General features: G+C 41.8%; 2 protein-coding genes across 10 annotated transcripts in view; both read right to left on the reverse strand.

The window, feature by feature from the left end:
- LOC114857071 (vascular endothelial growth factor C-like) overlaps positions 1-11,447 on the reverse strand; it is a 53,185-nt gene extending 41,738 nt beyond the window's left edge. For 2 of the 5 annotated variants that reach the window (XM_029153186.2, XM_029153177.2), the window contains exons 1-3: positions 10,164-11,418; positions 2,846-8,981; positions 2,307-2,437 (exon numbers count right to left, since the gene is read on the reverse strand). In XM_029153186.2, the coding sequence (XP_029009019.1) occupies positions 2,307-2,437; positions 2,846-2,900 (186 nt within the window). In that variant the 5' untranslated portion in view covers positions 2,901-8,981; positions 10,164-11,418. The other 3 variants (XM_055512016.1, XM_029153224.2, XM_029153195.3) reach the window with 3 other exon arrangements.
- A 1,674-nt stretch (positions 11,448-13,121) lies between these two features.
- naf1 (nuclear assembly factor 1 homolog (S. cerevisiae)) lies at positions 13,122-18,591 on the reverse strand. 5 transcript variants are annotated; one of them, XM_029158401.3, is made up of 11 exons: positions 17,824-18,245; positions 17,035-17,071; positions 16,751-16,931; positions 16,025-16,213; positions 15,830-15,947; positions 15,373-15,466; positions 15,196-15,278; positions 14,342-14,502; positions 14,075-14,126; positions 13,733-13,817; positions 13,122-13,655 (listed from the first exon to the last, which is right to left on the reverse strand). In XM_029158401.3, exons 3-11 carry the CDS (start codon positions 16,909-16,911, stop codon positions 13,309-13,311), a joined length of 1,290 nt encoding a protein of 429 aa, XP_029014234.1. In that variant the 5' UTR covers positions 16,912-16,931; positions 17,035-17,071; positions 17,824-18,245; the 3' UTR covers positions 13,122-13,308. The 5 variants fall into 5 exon arrangements, with proteins under 5 accessions (XP_029014234.1, XP_029014220.1, XP_029014211.1 ...); XM_029158387.3 differs by lacking the exon at positions 17,824-18,245 and adding an exon at positions 18,453-18,591 and having other exon boundaries at positions 15,830-15,917; positions 16,751-17,071; XM_029158378.3 differs by lacking the exon at positions 17,824-18,245 and adding an exon at positions 18,453-18,586 and having other exon boundaries at positions 16,751-17,071.
- Positions 18,592-20,040: the final 1,449 nt, after the last annotated feature.

Raw genomic sequence — 20,040 nt, forward strand, 5'->3', positions numbered from 1 at the left:
AGCCTCATCTGCTGGCCCCTTTCGGTCGGGAAGCTCCTGATCCACTGGCAAATGGGGTTGGGGACGGCGAGCTGGGTGTGTCAGGGAGATCCAGGTGCTGCAGGATGTGGTGCAGTCCCAGGTTTACTGCACCATCAGCTGACTTGTTTTTTCTGTATGTGAGTTGCAGGGGGTCCAGCAGGGGGTCTGTGATGTCTTTTAGATGCCTCCACCAGCCTCTCAAAAGTCTTCATGACCACGGACGTCAGGGCGACAGGTTTGTAGTCATTCAGGCTGGTGATGGTGAACTCCTCAGGGAGGTGCACGGTGGTGGACTGTCTGAAGCAGTTGGGCACTGTAGACAGCTGCAGAGACCGGTTGAAGATCTCAGTGAGGATCAGTGCCAGTTGGTCAGCACAGACTCTGAAGCAGGTGGGGGAAACGCCGTCAGGTCCATGGGGGCTTTCTGCCTTCCGGCCTTTGAAGGAGTCGGCAGACATCTCCTTCACAGATTCTCAGTGCCGGCAGGGGGTCTCGTGACGGGAGGATGTGATTGTTGGGGTGGTGTGAGTTAGCCTATTGTGTATCCAGGAGGTTTGCTGGCCTCAGGGTGTTGAGACGGTTTCCTGTAGCTGGTGATGTGATGCCAGCCTCTCCAGACCGACACAGGGTTGTTTGTTGATAGGCTGTTTGGCAGCCTTTCGCCATATCTTTTTTTTTGGCTGTCTTCACTTCCTTTGTCAGCCTATTTCTGGCCTGTCCGTACAGGAACCAGTCAACACTTCTGTAGGATTCTTCTTTGGCCTGGCGCAGTTTTCTTATGTCTGGTAAAAAACATGGTTTGTTGTTGTAGTTGTTGTATGTGCGTACAGTTTTCGACTGTACACACATGTCCTTACAAAAACTGACGTAAGATGTCACAGTGTCAGTGAGCTTGTGGATGTCTCTCACTGCGGACATCAAAGCTTCCGTTTGGACTCCTCCGTCCACCTTTTCACCTTCCTTACCACAGGTTTACAGGTTTTAGATTTCTGCCTGTATGTTGGGATGAGGTAAAGCAGACAGTGGTCAGAGAGGCCCAGTGCTGCACGAGGGACAGAGCGGTAGGCGTCCATTATTACAGTGTAGCAGTCGTCAAGTGTGTTCATGTCTCTGGTGGGGCACTTCACACTCCCCGTATCTGGGGAGTTCCTGGCTCAGGTTTACTTTATTAAAGTCGCCCATGATAATGATCAGTGAGTCTGGGTGTTTCCATCCACGTCAGTTATGTCCATGTCCATGTCCATTATGTGGTCAGCCAGGTTCTGTTTGAGGTGGGATGTAAACGCTGACCAGAACAAACGAAGCAGACTTCCGCGGCGAATAAAAGGGATGGCAGTTAACAAAGAAACATTCCACATGAGGACTGCAGAACTTCTTCAACACTGTGACATTTGTACACCAACTTTCGTTAATATAGAAGCAGGTCTCGCCTCCCTGTGTTTCCCGAAAAGCTCCATGATGTGGTCCAAGTGGAGCAGCTCGAAGACGGGAAGGTGAAGCGCTGTGTCAGGGATGTTGTTGAGCCAGGTTTCAGTGAAGCACAGGGCAACGGATCTGTTAGGTCCTTGTTATTTGTGTTGAGGAGGAGGAGCTCATTCATCTTATTAGCAGGGAGCACATGTTAGCCACGTGTATTGACGGGAGCAGTGTGTGTGAGCCCCGCTGTCTTAGTGTAATGAGCGCACCCGCACGCTTCCCTCGTCTACGCTTCCTGAAGATCCGATAGAGAGCCTCTGCGCCTCAGAGAAGGATCACCGCAAAACTTACTGGAGTACTGGAGAGCCGAAAGTCTAGGCTGCCATCTGCAGCACCATCTTGGGTTAACTATCATTATTAAGTATAGTTCCCACTGAGGCCCACCTGATCCAAAGTAAAGTATTTTTTTCTGCAGCATGACACCTGACAGTGCTTTAGTCGGCCCTGTGGACAGTGACAGCAAGTACAGACAGGATAAAAAGCTAAGCAGTATAATAAAGAGTTCAACATAATAACCCCCAAAACATAGGTATAATCCAAAGCAAAATAACATGGCAATGCCTAGTTTAGCACCCAAATAAGAGTGTTAAAATACTTATCACAGTACACTAAACGGTAACCGATATGCTGCGCTTACCAAGGGTACAATTGTTCCTTACCATAGCTAATTACTAGCAGATCACACAACCGTTCCCTGAGATGAAAACAGACGTTTTACCAATCATTAATAGGCGACCAATCAGTTGCTAAACAAACGTTGAACAAAAACTTAAATAATAACTTCTATAAGAGTTTTAAATACAGCATACTTCTGTGTGTGCAGCGTCCATATGTGTGCCTAGGTGTGCAGACGCTCGTGTCCAGCAGCCACGCCCACGCTGCGCCGCCGCTGAGTGACCGGTTGCAAAATATGCATGGTGGTCATTTACAGAGGTACAAACTGCAACACAAAAGTTCCCAGACTGGAAGTCAAGCTGTCAACTACACAGAATCAATATTACATTGTTTAGGCAGTTTTACATTTAAATAATTCTTAGGTAAATGGGATCTATTTCTCATGCTTTTGCAGAGCATCCGAGTCTGACTTTAAATCAGCAACATCGAGTTAATATACTTATGTTTTACCTGCATTTATGATAATGTTAGTTTGTATTTTATCCTCCGAGAAAGAAAAAAACGAGCAGGCTCGGAATTCAAGCACAGCCCACATGCAAAGACCTCCAAGCCATATATTAACTTTAGCACAGCTGACTAGCTTAATGTAACTATCATATCCTCAAGGTACTTTTTATAAACAAGCAAAACAAAATGCACAATGACCCATTAAATGAAACAAGAAAGTACTTACTTGTACACAGGAGATGCTTCCATCTCACCAGTGCCTCTTTAAAAGTTCCAACCATCACAAGTCAAATTGCTTCTGTCCAACACACCTACACATCACCTCAGCATTAACTTGTAAATAGCACATTAAACAATGTAAAATATAATTTTACAAAATAATACCCGATTAAAATATTTATTTTGCCAGGTTAACGTGATTGTTGCTCCTGGACCTCAGGGCTGTGAGATACTGGTCCAGTAGTTCTTTGCATTACACCTGAGAATTTACATACCTGATCACATTTAAAATTACATAAAAAATACGAACTAATGTACAAAATAATTTTAAACTTAATACTCTGACTCTATTCAAAAGTCACAGGGCTGAGGGAGAGGGGGCCAACAACTGGTCTAATGCTGAAGTTGCCAGATTATGAGAATGCTGTAATGAAAGAAACCAAACAGGCATCTGTTGATAAAATTGCCTCGGCTTGACTCCGCCATATGACATAGCAGGACTTTATACACGATGATACTGTCTCTATATCACATTTAGAGAACCACGTGAATAGGAGTATGTTATTGGTCAGAGGATGTTTTAGAGCTGCTCGGTCACAATCTAATTCTTTATCTCTGTTAGTTGCATGTGCAGCGTATATGAATGTTATCTCACTTCCTGTCCTTCAGACCAATGAAATATATGGTATTGTGCAGAAAGGAACAGTGGGATTGTTTGCTGCAAGCTTGCACACACACACACACGCACACACACTGCATGCGTGTGTGTGCGTTCGTGTGTATCCTGCCTCTGTTTCCCCTCATTCATTGTGTTTCTCCTTGTGTCTGGGTGGTGTTTTCACAAGAACAGTCTTTTCTTTTTCACAACAGCTTCAAGGAACCAAGCAACTGAAAATAGAGTCATTTTGAATAAAAATCCAGACACTGTGCAGCCTTATGACTGAGGCCCAGCTTTGTCACTATACTCCTCTTTCCTGTTCTTCATGTATTGAAATGAGAACACTGTCACCATCAGACTAATTAACACACAGTAAACTCAGTAATGCTAAATTGCTAATTTGTTTCAGTATTCCAGGGTACTGGAGAGGAGAATTCAGCTCATAGTGTGCCTTTTTGTGGTTTTCAACCTGGTTGTGAAACGCTTGACCAGCTCTACACCCTCACTAGGTGAGGGTTTGTGGGAGTTTGCCAAACCAGTCCACATGTGTTTTGTAGACTTGGAGAAAGCATTCAATTGCATCCCCTCTGGCATTCTGTGGGGGGTACTCCAGGAGTATGGGGTCCAAGGGCTGTCCAGTCTGTAAACCGGAGCAGGAACTTGGTTCGCATTGCCGACAGTAAGACCTGTTCCCGGTGCATGTTGGACTTTGGCAGGGCGTTGTCCTGTTGGCTTCATCAGGCCAGGACCTCCAGTGTGCATTGGGGCAGTTTGTGGCTGAGTGGAAAGCGGCTGGGATGAGGTAGTCTGAGGCTATGGTTAGTGTTTTATCCCTGTGCATACCCCACTACCTCACTCACATGTACCTCAACATGACTCATTTCAGACAACTCAGTCTATTTAGATAAAAGCACAAACACATGCAGCTCAACCTGACATGCCGTAACTAGCTCCTGATGGGGACCATGTCTAAGCAGACGGTGAGTTTTGATGGAACATTCAAAGCAAAGCTAAATACCACTCAAGCACAGATGGTAAAAGAATCCGATGCAGCAGACATGAAAAAGACCTGTCACACACTCACATACATCAAAGAGAGAAAAACACAACATTACATGAAGCATGTAGGCGCCATCTGGGGTCTCCAGGACCAGTGTCCTTCACCTAATAATTATTCCTCTGACAACAGAAATCAGAAATCTTCAGGGCAGCACATGGCCTTAGCAGGATGAAGGATGAAGCGAAGATGTTCTCATCCCATGGACCATGATGCTTCACACCCAGACACAAGCGTGTAGATCAGATTAAAGTGAGCCAGAAAAGATAAGATGAATGTGAACTGGTGGTTACCGCACACGCTGGCAGGCAGCAGACCTGAAACTCGCTTGTTCTGCGGGAAGTCCTGAATGTTGTTTACCCTTTTCTACCCACACCTTTCCCTGTCAAATATGTATTACAACTGATGTCTTTCTTTTTTTCTACATCCATGTTCCCTTCAGGACATGAAAGCAGTAATAATAATGCTTATTCCCAAAGAAATAGCCACTGATTAGTAGAACTTGCTCTAAAAACCTCTTCATACACCTTAAGACAAGAGGCTGCTATGAGTTCACATAAAAATAAACAATATAAACGTCACATTCCTGTAATGTTTGGTAAAAAAATGGACGCTCATAGCTGCACTCTGACGTGTCTGTAGTGAGTGTAGACAGAGAGAAAACATTCTGTTCCAGTGCGTGAGAACAGAACAGAGCAAGAAGCACCTCATCCAGGGCTTCAGGAACCAGTAGTCAAACCACTGACCTCACATCTCATGAATATAATGTAAATGTGTGGTCCCAGTGGATCACGTTGTTCCATGAGCAAACACCTGGACTAATATTAAATATTATGAACAATAACTGTTATATGTTTCATACCAATAGTCACAAGCTTGTTCCTCATATGCAGTGCCAATGATGGCTGATAAAAGCGGTCATTTGAGACTCTCAGCTTCTCAGATCATGGTGCATTCTAACCCTTTGACCCTCAGTCATCCCTCCACTCCACCTCCCATTCACACTCCCACAGCCTGTCACTGCCTGTCAAATGACTAAAACCTAAACTTTATGTAATTCAATTACATTCAATTTGCATGTTATTATTATTATTGTTATAGTTATATATACTATTTCATCAGTTATTGGTTATGTGAAATATCTAGTAAAAGACAAGATAATATCTATTAAGATAAGACAAACATCGGGAAGATCAACTGGATTTGAACTGCAAACCCCATGTTTCACAAATAATAATAATTTGATTGACAGGTCAAACTCCTGATGCTCAGTGTAGCAGCTCTATGCAAATTACTGATTAGTTCATTACACTGTTTGAATGTTTAGTAATTAATCAGACAAATCCTCTGAATCCTTTCAAACCTTTCAAAATAAAAGCACCAATCCAAATCTTTAGCTTTAAAAGCACTATTTTTGCTTTTGAATTTATAATTGTGACTAGGTAATGAGACTATTTTACAGTTAAGCTATTAAGCACACACCCCACCTCCAAATCCTATATAAAGTATAATAAAAGCACCAATCCAGATTTTTAGCTATCTTTAACTGGTTTATTATGTGCAGTTAATGAGAGTATTTTGCTGTTTAGCAATTACCTGCATAAACTTGCTCTATGTCATTTCAAAATAAAAGCACCAATCCAGATCTTTAGCTACAAATGGGAATATTTCTGCTTTTAACTGGTTTATTATGGTTTTATTATGAGTAGTTAATGAGACTATTTTACTGTTTAGCAATTACTTGCATATGCTTCTTTAATATCCTTTCAAAATGAAAGCACCAACTTAATTCACCTTTAATACAATTTATACCTTTATGTCATGTTTTAGTTCTGTTCCTGTTTACTGCTCCATTCACACCACAGCTGTTTTCATGTCATCACCGGTCTTCATCATGCACACCTGACAATAATTAGTAATCACCACCAGTATTTAGTCACCACCTCATTCAGCAGTCAGACGCCAGATTGTCGCGTGTTTGTCACCACTTTCCAGCATTCTCGAATTGTCTACCGTGTCCTTGATCGTGTTTCGGAACCTGACTCCTGACTCCTGCCTGCCCCTTGCCTGTATCTTCATTGGGTAACGTCGACCGTCTGGCCCTGAGAAAGCCTGCTCCTTACCTGTACCTTTACCGTGTCTATCTGTTAACGAACCCTTGCCTGTTGAGATCTCCTGTGGTATGACCCGGACTGTCTCTGACTACGATTATGGAATAAAGACTGTTCTGCAAACTTACTATAGTGTCTACACTGTGCATGTGGGTCCGATCGCTAAGCAAACCCATCCATCCATTTTCCAAGCCGCTTATTCCCATATGCGGGGTCATGGGGGTGCTGGAGCCTAACCCAGCTGGCTATGGGTGAGAGGCAGGGTACACCCTGCCAGTCCATCGCGGGGCAACACAGAGACATACAACCATTCACACACACACTCACACCTACGGGCAATGGAGAGAGGCCAATCAACAATGCACGTCTTTGGACTGTGGGAGGAAGCCGGAGAACCCAGAGAGAACCCATGCAAACACGGGGAGAACGTGCAAACTCCACACAGAAAGGCACCAGAACCCAGAACCTTCTTGCTGTGAGGCGACGGTGCTACCCACCGCACCACCGTGCCGCCCTCGCTAAGCAAACCTGACACTTTATTGGTAATATTTATGCCTCTGACTGGTTAATGACTGCTAATGAATGAGACTATTTTACACTTTAGCAATTGCCCACCCCTTTCCCAATCCTTTCAAACTAGAAGCACCAATGTAAATCTTTAGCCTAAGTAGCCCGTTTTTCTGGTTTTAGATTACTTAATGAGCTTTCTTTTAGCAATTTAGGACACACATGTCCTCAAGTTCCTTTCACAATAAAGCACCAATCCAAATCTCTATCTTCAATGGCACTATGTTTTGCTTCTGACTGGTTAATTGTGAATAATTAAATGAGACTGTTTTACTGTTTAGCAAATACTTGCAGATGCTTTCTCCATTTCTCCATCTCTGTATCTATTTTGCAAATATTCAGTTCTGTTTAAATAACTCAAAATTCTCTTTAGGTACATTCATCTATGCTTTACATGCTTTTGCTCTTTTCAGCTATGTTTTAAATGTTTCAGCTACCTTCAGCAATTTATCACTAATACATTCAGCATGGAAACATTCACTGTGCATTTTCCTCTGGAAATGCTTTATCTAGTTGCTTTGTTTTTTCTGTACATTTTTTCTGCATCCAACTAGTCCCGCATACTTTCAGCTACAGAAACCATTCAAATATCAAAGTTTATTTAATTAAATAATTTAAATAATTTTTTTATGTTATGTTATGTTATGTTATGTTATGTTATGTTATGTTATGTTATGTTATGTTATGTTATGTTATGTTATGTTATGTTATGTTATGTTATGTTATGTTATGGTTTTGCTGCAACAAGCCTGTTTAGCAGGGGCAAAGAGTGTGGACAGCTCATGCAGACAAAATGCAGAGGCACGATTCAGAGTCCAGTGTATGGGTCCTAATGTTCGGTGGGTAACGCACATGGGAGTGGTTTCACCCACCTACTTTCAATCTGCAGCTGTTGGGATGGGAACATGCACACAGCAGCACAGCAGAGCAGGTTTTTGCATCATGAATGAACCTGTACAGGCCAGAGCACGTGTTAGTGAACAGAACAGCCATTGCCTGTCACAGCGTTCAAACAAGCGGGTTCACCGGGACAGGTCACCAGTGCAGCTTTGCTTCCTTTCAGTCCTGGCCCAGCAGATGAGCAACACCAGTTCTGATAATGTTCTATTCTGATCCATGTTTACCATAATGAACCAAACTGAGCCTCAGAGACATGAAGTAGGTGCTGACATGTCATCACATCCACTGTCACTCACTATTACAGCTCACAACAACCAAACCTTTAAAATAGGACAGGAAACATATTCAGATACAGAAAATGAAATCATTAGTTTTAAAGGGTCTGTTTTTTGACAAGTACATGTCTACGCATAAAATGTTTAAATCTATTGAACTTGGACATGGAGAAAAAACTATTACATCACTACTCTGCAGGAAACCAAGAATTTAAGAACTAAAACAAACAATAGAAACAAAGAAACACAAAGCACAGCTAAAGCAGTACAACTAGCAAACAACAAAGTGGAGCAGACAGATGAAGAACCAAAAGACGGACACACACCTGGGTAAATACATACACCATCTGAACACTAAGAAGATCCAACACATTAAACGACTGGTTTTCAGGTAGAAAGCAGGTCTCGAGCAGACAGACGGCATCTGTTTGACATGTTAGTCGAAATCAGCTGTTTGAATTCCTGAGGTCAACTTGGAGGATTTAAAGGTTTGAAGACAGGAGCTTATCATCCCAATTAAGAGTATGCTGTGATCATGACTGGCTGCTGCTGCTTCACCCCCACCCTGCACAGAGCTGTAGAGGCCACACACACACACACACACACACACACACACACACACACACACACACACACACACACACACACACACACACACACACACACACATTTGACCCATGTAACATTGCATTCATGGGCCCTTTTCTCTGGCTAATCCTCCCCCTTGGAACATATCCACTGGCCTCTCTCACTCCTTACTTTTTCTCGTTCATTCAAATCTGTTGGCACAGCTTTAAAGAATCAGTATGTAGGTTTCATCAAAGTATCAGTAATTGTTGCACTTGACAATTTGACAACAACTTGAATGGTTTTTAATTAAAAAATTCTTTGTGTAAAATAATACATGTTTTACAAATGTGACACATAAAACATTTTATTGTCTCTGCTTACGGTCAAAGCATCACTAGTGACGATGAGAGAGGTTTGGTTTGACTAGTTAGTTCACTCCCTAAAGGACATGGTCACTGTTTTTGGGTGTCAGGGGACTTGATGCATTATCTATGTGAACAGACATATTATGTTGGTAGGGTCAGACACATTTCTGGGAATGGTTTTGGTCACCAGAATATGTTTATACTTTCTTTATACTTTTTATACATCAAATTGTATACAATTTGATTACCAGAATATATTTATACTTAGTTTATACTTTTTATACATCAAATAGCCTTTCAGAAAAGTATAACAATTACATTGATTTGCAGATCTGTCTCAAAAGGTTCTTGTTCCGAACTTTACTAAAATGAACAATTATTACAGTGGTCTAATATAAATGGCTAAAGTTACTTATTCACTCACGGGTGAACTGACAATCGTTTGGAAAACCCGTGCTTATCCCTTTCAAAGTAAAGAATATAATATATGAATTTAAAGTCTAATGGCTCCATGCGGGCCAGCCTGTCCTCCTACAGACCCTTATCATCAGTACCATCAAGTACGTCAGGTCACGTCAGCAGGTGGATCCACAGGGTCTACAACGCACTTCACGTTCACCTGTGGCCACTGGCTTTAGAAACCAACAACAAAACAAAAATATTCATACAACATCTGCTCCATCAGGAACAGAGTTTAACATGAAACGTTAACATACATACATGAAAAGTATGCCTGGTCTTAGGGCGCTCGGTCAAGTGAAACAATAAAGCGCATGAGATTGGTGCTAACAGCGAACCAGTTAAAGTCAGTCTCCAACTTACCGGCTCGTCTGTAGACTGCTCGTAGTAATCATAGTAGTCGCTGGCGATGGTGGTGTAGAGAAGGTATGTGAGCAGGAGAGAGATACCCAGGAGGTGCATGTTTATTAGGTCCGAGAAGCCAAGTGGTCCGTGGACGATTTAAAAAACCCTCCCTTGTGTGTGCGCTTCCCTCTGCGTCTGCCGCTGATAACGCGCATTCATGTGCGCGCTCTCTCTCGCTCTCTCTCGCTCTTTCTCGCTCTCTCTCTCCACACACTTCTGTAAGAATGTGAGCCCCCTTTTATGGAAACAGATGAGCAGTCCCGGTAATTAACCACGTTAAGGCGCAAAACTCTCAAAACCAACCTTCAAAATAAAAGCCTAAGACCCCATACGTCCTCTCAAAGGCGAATGGGACGGGCTGGGGATACTTTCTGCTGACCTCTGTTGTCAACTGGGGAAAACTGCGTCCAGACCACAGTATCCGTGACCTGGTCAGGATATTGGTTGTGTGGGTAGAGACATAAGTCGAATGACAGTCACAGTCCAGTGTGGGTCTAGAAGCACTTTGGATAAGATGCTGAATTCCTAATGCTGAAATGTATTTTATTTTCTGAACCAAGCAAAACACAAAACAATTTAATGAGCTCTATCAGAGACGTGACAGAGGGGGAGTCGGAGAGATGTTTTTTCGAACTCCACTCCAGGTTTTACTTTTGTCGCTCGAGCCCGAACAGCAGCTGTCTCTGTCAGTCACACACATGTACTCCGCTACGGTACTTTTTACTCACTCCCAAACTCAAGTTCCCTTGTCTGAACTTTTGAAGAGTCGTATATACGAGTCTCTATATATGTATATACTTTTGAACACTCGTATATACATATATACACATATACATCTATCACTACAGCCTTGTTCTCCTATTTGTCCACCACTACTATGTCTGGTTGGTTGGCCATTACCAGCTTGTCGGTCTGTATCTGGAAGTCCCACAGGATCTTAGCTGTGTCATTCTCAACCACCTTTGGAGGTGTGTCCCATTTGGAATTTGGGACTTCCAGCCTGTACACAGCACAGATGTTTCTGTACACTATGCCAGCCACTTGGTTATGCCATTTTATGTCCTGCCTGCTAGCATCTTGTGCTGAATTGTTTCAGAGGTATCTTTGCACAGCCTGCACCTGGGGTCCTGTCGGTAGTTCCCAGTCTACCATACCACCTACCATCTGGTACTCAGGGCCTGCCCCATATTTGTTGATACTTGCCACTTCTTCTATCTACCGTTTAGGGGTTTGTCCTTCCATGAGGGTTCCATGAGGGTTCCTCTTCTGGTTTCTGCTACCAAGCATGTCATCTGTCCAATACTGAACCTGTTGAGCTACTATATTTCTACACACACACACACGCACGCACGCACGCACGCACGCACGCACACACACACACACACACACACACACACTCTCTCTCTCTCTCTCTCACACACACACACACACACACACACACACACACACACACACACACACACACACACACACACACACACACACACACACACACACACAAATATTAGACCTCCCACAAATAAGAAGGTCAAGGCTGCACACATTGGGCACTGACTGCTCCCTCCGTCTGAGTATCAGTGTTTGTGTGTGTTCTCTATGTGGAGCTGATATGAAAATATTTGTCTTTGGTTTGGTCAGATGTTGAAATGATCTGTGTGTTTATGCAAAGTTAGAAATGTGATGCAATATCAGTGTTTGTGTTGATGTGCTGGTTAACATGGAGATGTGCAGCACACATTGAGGTTTGTGTTTCAAGATTCAGAAAACTTTATTAAGAGGAAACTTATTTTGCACACTTTGATTGCTGTCACAGAGGTACACACAAGAAGGCAGGGAGATTTAAAATAAAAATGATAACACATCTACACACACTCACATCTAATTTACTAGCTAAAGTTTCATTATACATGATAATGCACGGATGAAGATCAACCCTTACAAAGACAGGAGGAATTGTACAGGCTGATGGTCTCCGGCACCGACCAGCAATCGTCCTCTCAGCTACAGCATATAGGGGATCCAGCTCCATCCCCAGATGAAAGCCAGCCCTCCTGATCAGTGAAATACTGTTGAATGTTAAACAAGCTTCATACGATAACAAAAAGATCTTGAACTTACATTTATGCTGTCACTCATAAAAAATTAGCCACTCACCTTCACATCATAAACAGGGTTGTGGTGGTTGTGTTGGATCCTGAACAGGTCACCATCCACCCCAGCATCACATAGACAAACCACCAGTGTTTGTAATGAGCATGAAGTTAGCTTGCTTTGTACAACTTCAAGCTATCAGTATTGATCAAGAAAACTAAACAATTCCAAATCGTACTGCCACCTACTTTTCAATTTTTAGTTTATGAAAAATGTGATCAATCATGAAACAAAAAATATTGTATTATTATAATTCGAAATAATTAGGGGGTAAAATAAAACTGTCCAGTTTGGAAAATGTAAGATTCAGAGCAACTGGAACATGTGACCCACCATCTCTGTTGTCTGTTGTTCCTTTGCATCACGACCAACATTAGGTCGTATCACATCAGGGTTACGTATTTGTCATAGTTGTCTTAGAGCTCAGCATTTAACCGATTTGTTTGTCCAGCTTTGACAAGCTTGGTGTGTCTTGGGTTTTGTTAATCCTCTGCCTCCATGAGTGTTCATGGTGTTAGAAGCTCTGCAGGTAAGACCCACAAAATTCTATTCAAAGTTCACAGTACTTGCTCTGATCAGATCTATTTTCTGTGATTTGTAGACAGTTCGAAGACAGTGACATTTATTTAGAGAATGTAGACACTGGTTTATTTATTAGAGCTGGATCTGTACAATTTACACTATAATAGCAAGTCTAAAAAAACCCTGTGCTGTAATGTTTGAAATGAACCATTGAGGAAATAAAATGCAATAATGAAATCAATGTATTTTTATATAATAAGACCAAAACCAGCCTCTGCTTTTTATTTGTTTCTCAGATTTTACATAGTCACTGCTTGGCATCAGTGACATCAAGAATCATCAGCTCGTAGCAGCAGTTTGTCTTTAGTTTTCAATCTGCTATATATTGAACATGACACCAAAAAATAATCTCACAATGTAAGGAACTAAATCACTGAGGTGGAGGTGGCGGGGGAGGAGGGAAGTCTGAAAACAGGATGGAGTTTGGTGGCCAGAAAGGAGAGGACAACGATGGATTGAAGAAGGGAGGAGGAGGACAGAGAGGGAACCCAGGTGGGGGGTAGTGGATAGCAGGTGGAGGAGGGTAAGGGCAGGGAGCTGGGAGGTACATGGGAGGCATTTCCGTGTGCCTGGGGGGTGGTGTTGATGGCTGGAACGGCGGCTGCCTGCTCCTTAGATGCTGTTGCCTGAATGGAGACCTGGGACGTCTTGATAGGAAGCCTTTGAAATCAAGCTGCCTTGGTTTCTGCTGCTGCTGGTAATCTTTGTTAGGATTGTCTGAAAGAACATAAGGACGCATAAAGCGATCAGCTGAATGGACCGTTGGGAAGGTGTGTTCAGACATGTAGCAGTACCTGCACTGTTATTATCCCTCATCCTTTTGTTCTTCACTCTCCTCTTTGCTTCATGTTCTTTCTCATCATCACTATAGTCTAAAGCCTGGAGAGAGAAACAGACACAGGTGATGTTTAAAACAAACCCACCAGTCTCTGAACAACAAAACAGAAACCCATATTAAAGCTGGTGCTTCACGCTTCAGACACCACAGCGCAAAAGGACAAAACCAAATAAACAGAGATACAGTATATATTTTGTGAGCAGATACAAAGAAAATCTGCACAACCTCATTAGTGGAAAAGACATTAATCAACAAACTTGCATGTCACCAAGATGAAAATGTTCCGTCTGTACTTTACCTCCTCTGGTGGTTCTTGGTCATTCTTCCAGGACGCATCAGATCCCTTTAAACTTAAAAAAGAGCATTTTCATTAAAACACAAATGGATTTCAACACAGAAGGCACAAACTAAAAGATCAACTTTCCAAAAAGCTTAGACTTAAAAAATGCAAACCAGGGAAGAACTTCAAAGTAGTACTGTTGTATAGTTAAACACTATACTACTTGCTAAACACTACAACTCCATAGAGACGAGCACAGTTTAAGGACACAGTTTGTGTCCTTACAGTTTGAGCTGTTGTGTTAGAATGTATCCTGTGTACTCTCTGATGGCCGGTGCATAATAAAGAGTAAGTCCCTCCATCAGCCCTTTGCTGCTTATCTGCTCTGCAGAGTTAAAACGTAAAATGTAGAGTGGACTGGACACAGGGCCAAACACCTCGAACACCTGCGGAATACAAACAACAGTATTACTGTCGTTCAGAAAAACAATCTGATTTAAACTGTTTTTCTTCCCCAGACATGCAGTGGGGACCTTGATGTGCACCTTGAAACAATGACAAAAGTTCTATTCCATTACAAAAACACAGATATGTGCCCCAATGTTTATTTACGGCAGTGCTTCTCAATTATTTTCTGTGACCCCCCCCAGGAAGAAGTAAGCATTTCACACTCCCCCTCTCAGAATTTGGTAAAATCCAACACTGTTAGACAGTTAGCATACTCATCTTTCCTTGTCTCCCACTGTAGTCACAGTGAAGCCAATCATGTATACAGTTAGTCCTAACTTAACCTTGTCTAAACTTTCGAGAGACTCACGTTTGTCTCATTATTGCCTTCTGTCTACGACTTTCTTTTTATCCCTGTTAAATACGTGGTTCTGTGGTTTGTTATTTGCATTTCATATGTCCTGCTCTGTGCTGTATATTGTTCAGTGCTAAAAACTACCTGTGGCAAAAAAGTTCCCCGGGGTCACACCTGCCCCTCCTGGCATTGCTCCTTGCCCCACTATTTGACTAACACTGATTTAAGGTAACCTGCAATTTATTTTTGTAAATAAGGATTGCAGAGTCCTAATGACGAGAGAGATGACGAGCCTATAGAGCGTATCACACAGTCAAGCAGGTGCTGACTCTCCTACCTTGCCCACAGCCAGCCTGTCAGAAGTAAATATGATGCTTTCGTCGGTAAGTGCGGGTGTGTCTTTCAGAGACTGGATGACAACTGCAGAAACACAAAGGGCTGTTAGAGACCTAAACTAAAACATACAGCATTTGCTTAAGTGCGGAAATGCCTCAGAGAAAGATTAAAATCGTACCGAGCTGCTGTAGAATACTGGACACCGTTCCAACAGGCTCAAGTTCTGCATCCTCTGGTAGTGACACAGCCACCTCCTCTACTGCTGGCAGCTCCTACTCAAAAGCATGACTTCACTAATGACAAGCAATGAAGAAAAAAAAAATCCAATCCAATGCAGCATCAGGGCAAGAGACTTTTTCTGAATTTTTATAATACCTGAATTATTTCATTATTTGACAGTCAAAAAAATATTCTAATAAAAAAAATCGTTGTTCAGATGCTGTAGTATTTGCTCCCACTCTTACCCTAAGACACTGACCTGATGCCACTTAGGATCATTTGTTGTTCCTTTAGGTAGCTTTATGCACTACACAATGTTTAAACTAGCAAGCGTCACAAAACTTGTTTAGTTTTGTCAAATATTGCTGCATCGTGTTTTATTAGTTTTGAATGATACAAAACATCTACAGACTGACCTCAAGCAGGACTTCATCTCTGGTTTTTATGGGAGCTGATTGGTTCAAACCCACGTCATCATCATCATCAACCACAGGGGCTGAAGGACTAGAGGATGAGGATGAGGAAGAGCTGTCACTAAGAGAACAATAAAAAGAGAATCAGGTGTTTCAAATAAACTGTTTGGATTAAAATGAGCCTGAAAACATAAATACCTGTCAGACTCCTCTGAGTCATAACTATCAAAGTCGTCTGTCCGGCACACACCGTATAAACCAACCTCAGGAGGCGTCTGTGTACTTAAAAGTGTGTCTGCATAGTCACAGATGGGTCCAGCTGCACTTTCTGTTTGTGTTGTTCCAGTAAAATCTTTCTCTTCAAGGTTGGTCATCTGCAGATCCTTTCTGGAATATAGCACAAAGGCAATTCTTTGAGTGGCAGAGAGGGAAGTTAGCAGCTTACTGGGGATAATGGGTCCCTGGTCGGAGGATAAGGTTGCATAGGGTGAGTAGTTGTTGACTAAAACATGACTGTGACAGCTCAACACAATGCTTCCACACTGGGGATGTCACTTTGACTGACAGTACTAAGTCTAACCCTTAGGCTGAGAAAACTGGTCTGAACTTCTTCAGCAGATGTAACTTTTTGATTAGACCACAATACTCACAATCAACTACAACAAAAACTTGAAGAACTAAAAGAATAATAAATACTTTCAACATGAAGTCCTTTTAGACAGGAGTGGTTTTAACATTGATGGGCTTTGAAGCACAAAACACAAACAACATATATAATGTATTGTTCAATAATCGTACTGTCTATAATTAGTGCATATGCAAAAGCAGCTACAAATATTGCACATGAAACCTCCCGAGCAGAGCATCAGGCGCTGTTATGGCCTCTTACCTTTTAACTGTGGTGTGTGTATGTAGATACCGTACCTGTCAGCATCTTTCAGCTCGTTATGATCACAGTCCTCTGTCCTACACACGTGGGCTAGAGATGCTGCTTCGCCAGCATCTGCTTGTTTACTACATGATGAGGCCACATCATCGGTAGTTTCACCGAGCTCTTTCTGCTTTGTCTTCGCATTAACCTCCATCTCTTCTTCATCCTTGCTGTCTAAAGAAAGTGCTGCTGCTGTTGACTCCCGTTGTGTGTTTGATGACAAGTCTGAACTGTCAACAGTTACAATGAGACTTTCTAGTTGTGTTGCTACAGTCACCTCCATTTCCTCCTCCTCGGGTACCTCGAAATGTTTTCTGAAATCAAACAAAAATATGTTTGTCCTGAAAACATCTTAAGTCTTTTATCAAACTGGGGTGTTTGACAGCAATGCAAACATCACAATTAACTTAAGAATGTTCTAGTTTGACAGACATTGGTAATATTGTATCTTTTAATCGAAAGGATCACTTGCTGAAGCACCAAACCATTGCCTTTTGCCCACAGAGCTGCAAATGTCACATCAATAACAAGTAGCTCTGATCAGGATTAATTCGAAAAGCAGCAGAAATGTGTTTGAGCAAGTGTTTAAGGTTCAAACTTAATCAACCTTACTGTATGAAAATAAAAAAACCTAAACCGATTGTAACCAATCGAAAAATCAGAATCACAGTTTTCATACCAGTCCCTTTTAAACAACCCTAGTGTGTAAATCCTTTGTTAGCATCCTTTGAGTGATCATGGCCATGTTGGCTAAAGAAAGTGTTGTTGCTGTTTGTTCAACTCATGTTCTCTCAAGCGTATGAGATTACATGTCTGCATCAAACGTTACTGAGATAATCTAATTGTTTATGCTCCTTGGGTGTGTTTGCAGTTTCCACCTTAACTTAATTTTTAAAAAACAACCACGCGTGTTTTCTAGTTATTCAATGGAGTCAGTTACTGGCACCAGCCATACATACTCCCGACATACTGGGGTGCGAGCATTTTTTTACTTCAAGCTCGACTTTCTCACAATGAAAACGCCCCCGCACCAAATATATGTACATGGCAGTTATCACAACTTTACCTGTTTGTTTTCCAAGCGACCCAGTGCGTGCCGCGAAAAACTCCTGGACCGCTGGTTTACTCACCGGGAACGAACTAACCGCTTCCTTGTCTATTTAAAGCGAACGTTTTAAGTCACATTTAGATAAAACACTATTACAATGAAAACGTCACCAAAAAACTGCGAATCTCTTCACACAAGCTAAAATTAATTTGCTTCAACCACCATGCCCTTCACACGTGTTGTCTTGTTTTTCCCGATGTGCGCAAAGCTGTTGCAGTGTTCATGAGCGGAACTAGAAATAAAGTTATGTGCTGTTGTAGGCGTCACCATCTTGGGTGTTCATACAAAAACGCCCGGCAAATCCTTTTCTTTCCTCTTCACGGGATTTGGTTCTCATTTGTAAACCCCTTATTCCTCTGCCCACACTCAGTCTCATTAATAAGAAAAAAATATTGTTGTTGTTTAAAAAACAAACATGTTGTCTCCTTTTCTGACCTCCCGCCCTTCTTTGTTCTGGATTGTAATCCTTAGATACTCTATTTGGTGCTTCTTAAGGCACTTTACAAACATCTTACATATCTAATAGAATTTTATAGAAAATTGTTGTTAAAAGGTAAACACTTTCCATTGTCATGTAGCTTCTTTACCTTAGGATGTTCATTCCATTGGGCCACGGAACAACAAAACCACTAGGTGGTGGTAAATCCTCATTCCTTAATTCTTAGTTAGTAGGCACAGCAACCATCCTTCCTCCCAACACCACACAAACACTATCCCCATATATCTTCTGAACCCAGATACACATCATTTCCCACAAAAGCCATAACAATTAGAAAACTGCTAACCTTTCTGTAACCATTTGTCCCATTCTTTCCTAATTGTGAACCAAGCATTATACGTCTAGAGTTAGAAGAATCTACCAGATCTTAGATTTGGTGTGTAACTTTCAGTTACTTTACAACTAAAACAAGTGATCATAGTAGTTTTTACTATACTAATTTTTTACTGACTATGTAATATTACTCACAGAAAATAGATGCACAAACGTTTTCTGGTTGTAATGAACATGACCATGCCCTTCAGTATGGGATGGATCTGCTCAACTCTCTAACTGTAGCTGCTACAGTAGTTTAATTTCCCCACTGTAAGATGAATAAAGTTTATCTATATAACTGCTCTGTACCATAACAAAATCAGATCAAAAGAGTGGTACTAACTGTACTGCATTGCAATTCCCTTACTACTCTACAAGAGAGACTGTGATGAGAAAATGTGAGTAGATTTAGGTTCATACTTCATCTTAGATCACACAAAGCTTGTGCTGGTGGCAAGAATCTATAATGTAACAGAGCTCGCCCCCCGTTCCACAATGCCCCACATTCCACTATGTGTTGCCCTTCGATTGGCAACCTGTCCAGGGTGTACCCCGCCTCCCGCCCAAAGACAGCTGGCATAGGCTTTAACACCCCCCGCAACCCAGCATGGGAACAAGCAGTAGAAGATGGATGGATGGGCTTTAGTGTCCCATAATTCAGACCAAAAACTTCAAATGATCGGTTTAATGCTTTAAAACGACAAAAGGCCAAATGTGCTATTGTATTGTTATTGTACAGTCACACTTGCTGTAGTAGTTCAATTTATTCAAAAATACCAGAGGAGGAAGAGCGTTAAGTCAGGTTGAAAGATGTGCGGTTAAGGAATGTGTTGGAAACTAGATGCTCAGGGAGCTGTCTTAATGCACTGATAAGAAGTTACATGAAACTGAGATAGGTAGGAGGACACAAAGGACAGAAAATAGGGTGAGTGGCGGTAGTGTAACATTAAGGATGCAAGCCACTGTAAAACTCCTAGAATACAGAAAATTGTAGAAAAAGTAAGAGGAAGGAAATGGGAAGCAAATATATTAAGAATTATATAATCATCAATAATTGACTAATCCAGGCAGTAATGGATTATGGATGTATTATTTATTCTTCAGGTTCAAATACATTGTTAAAAAAAATAGATGCTGTATACAGCATTAAGTTCTTATGCAGTTGTAGCAACAATACAGCAGCACTATTCCACAGGACACTGTTTCCTATCACAACACAACTGTGAGGTTAACATAAATAAGACACTAACTAAGTCCAACATCAAAAGACCATGGATACTTTTAGGTGACACAACCTCAATCTGACCAGGGTCCTCCTCTGCCTTATCACTAACCAGACCAAGACTTGTCTCCTAATTTCT

Source organism: Betta splendens, chromosome 1 (assembly GCF_900634795.4).
Source record: "Betta splendens chromosome 1, fBetSpl5.4, whole genome shotgun sequence".
NCBI lineage: Eukaryota > Metazoa > Chordata > Actinopteri > Anabantiformes > Osphronemidae > Betta > Betta splendens.

Excerpts from the sequence above, each read along its gene's own strand:
- naf1 (XM_029158378.3), bottom strand. Across the intron at positions 15,948-16,024 it reads GACTCAGAGGAGTCTGACAG|TGACAGCTCTTCCTCATCCT; the intron begins GTATTTATGTTT and ends TTGTTCTCTTAG. Across the intron at positions 15,467-15,829 it reads GAGATGAAGTCCTGCTTGAG|GAGCTGCCAGCAGTAGAGGA; the intron begins GTCAGTCTGTAG and ends GCTTTTGAGTAG.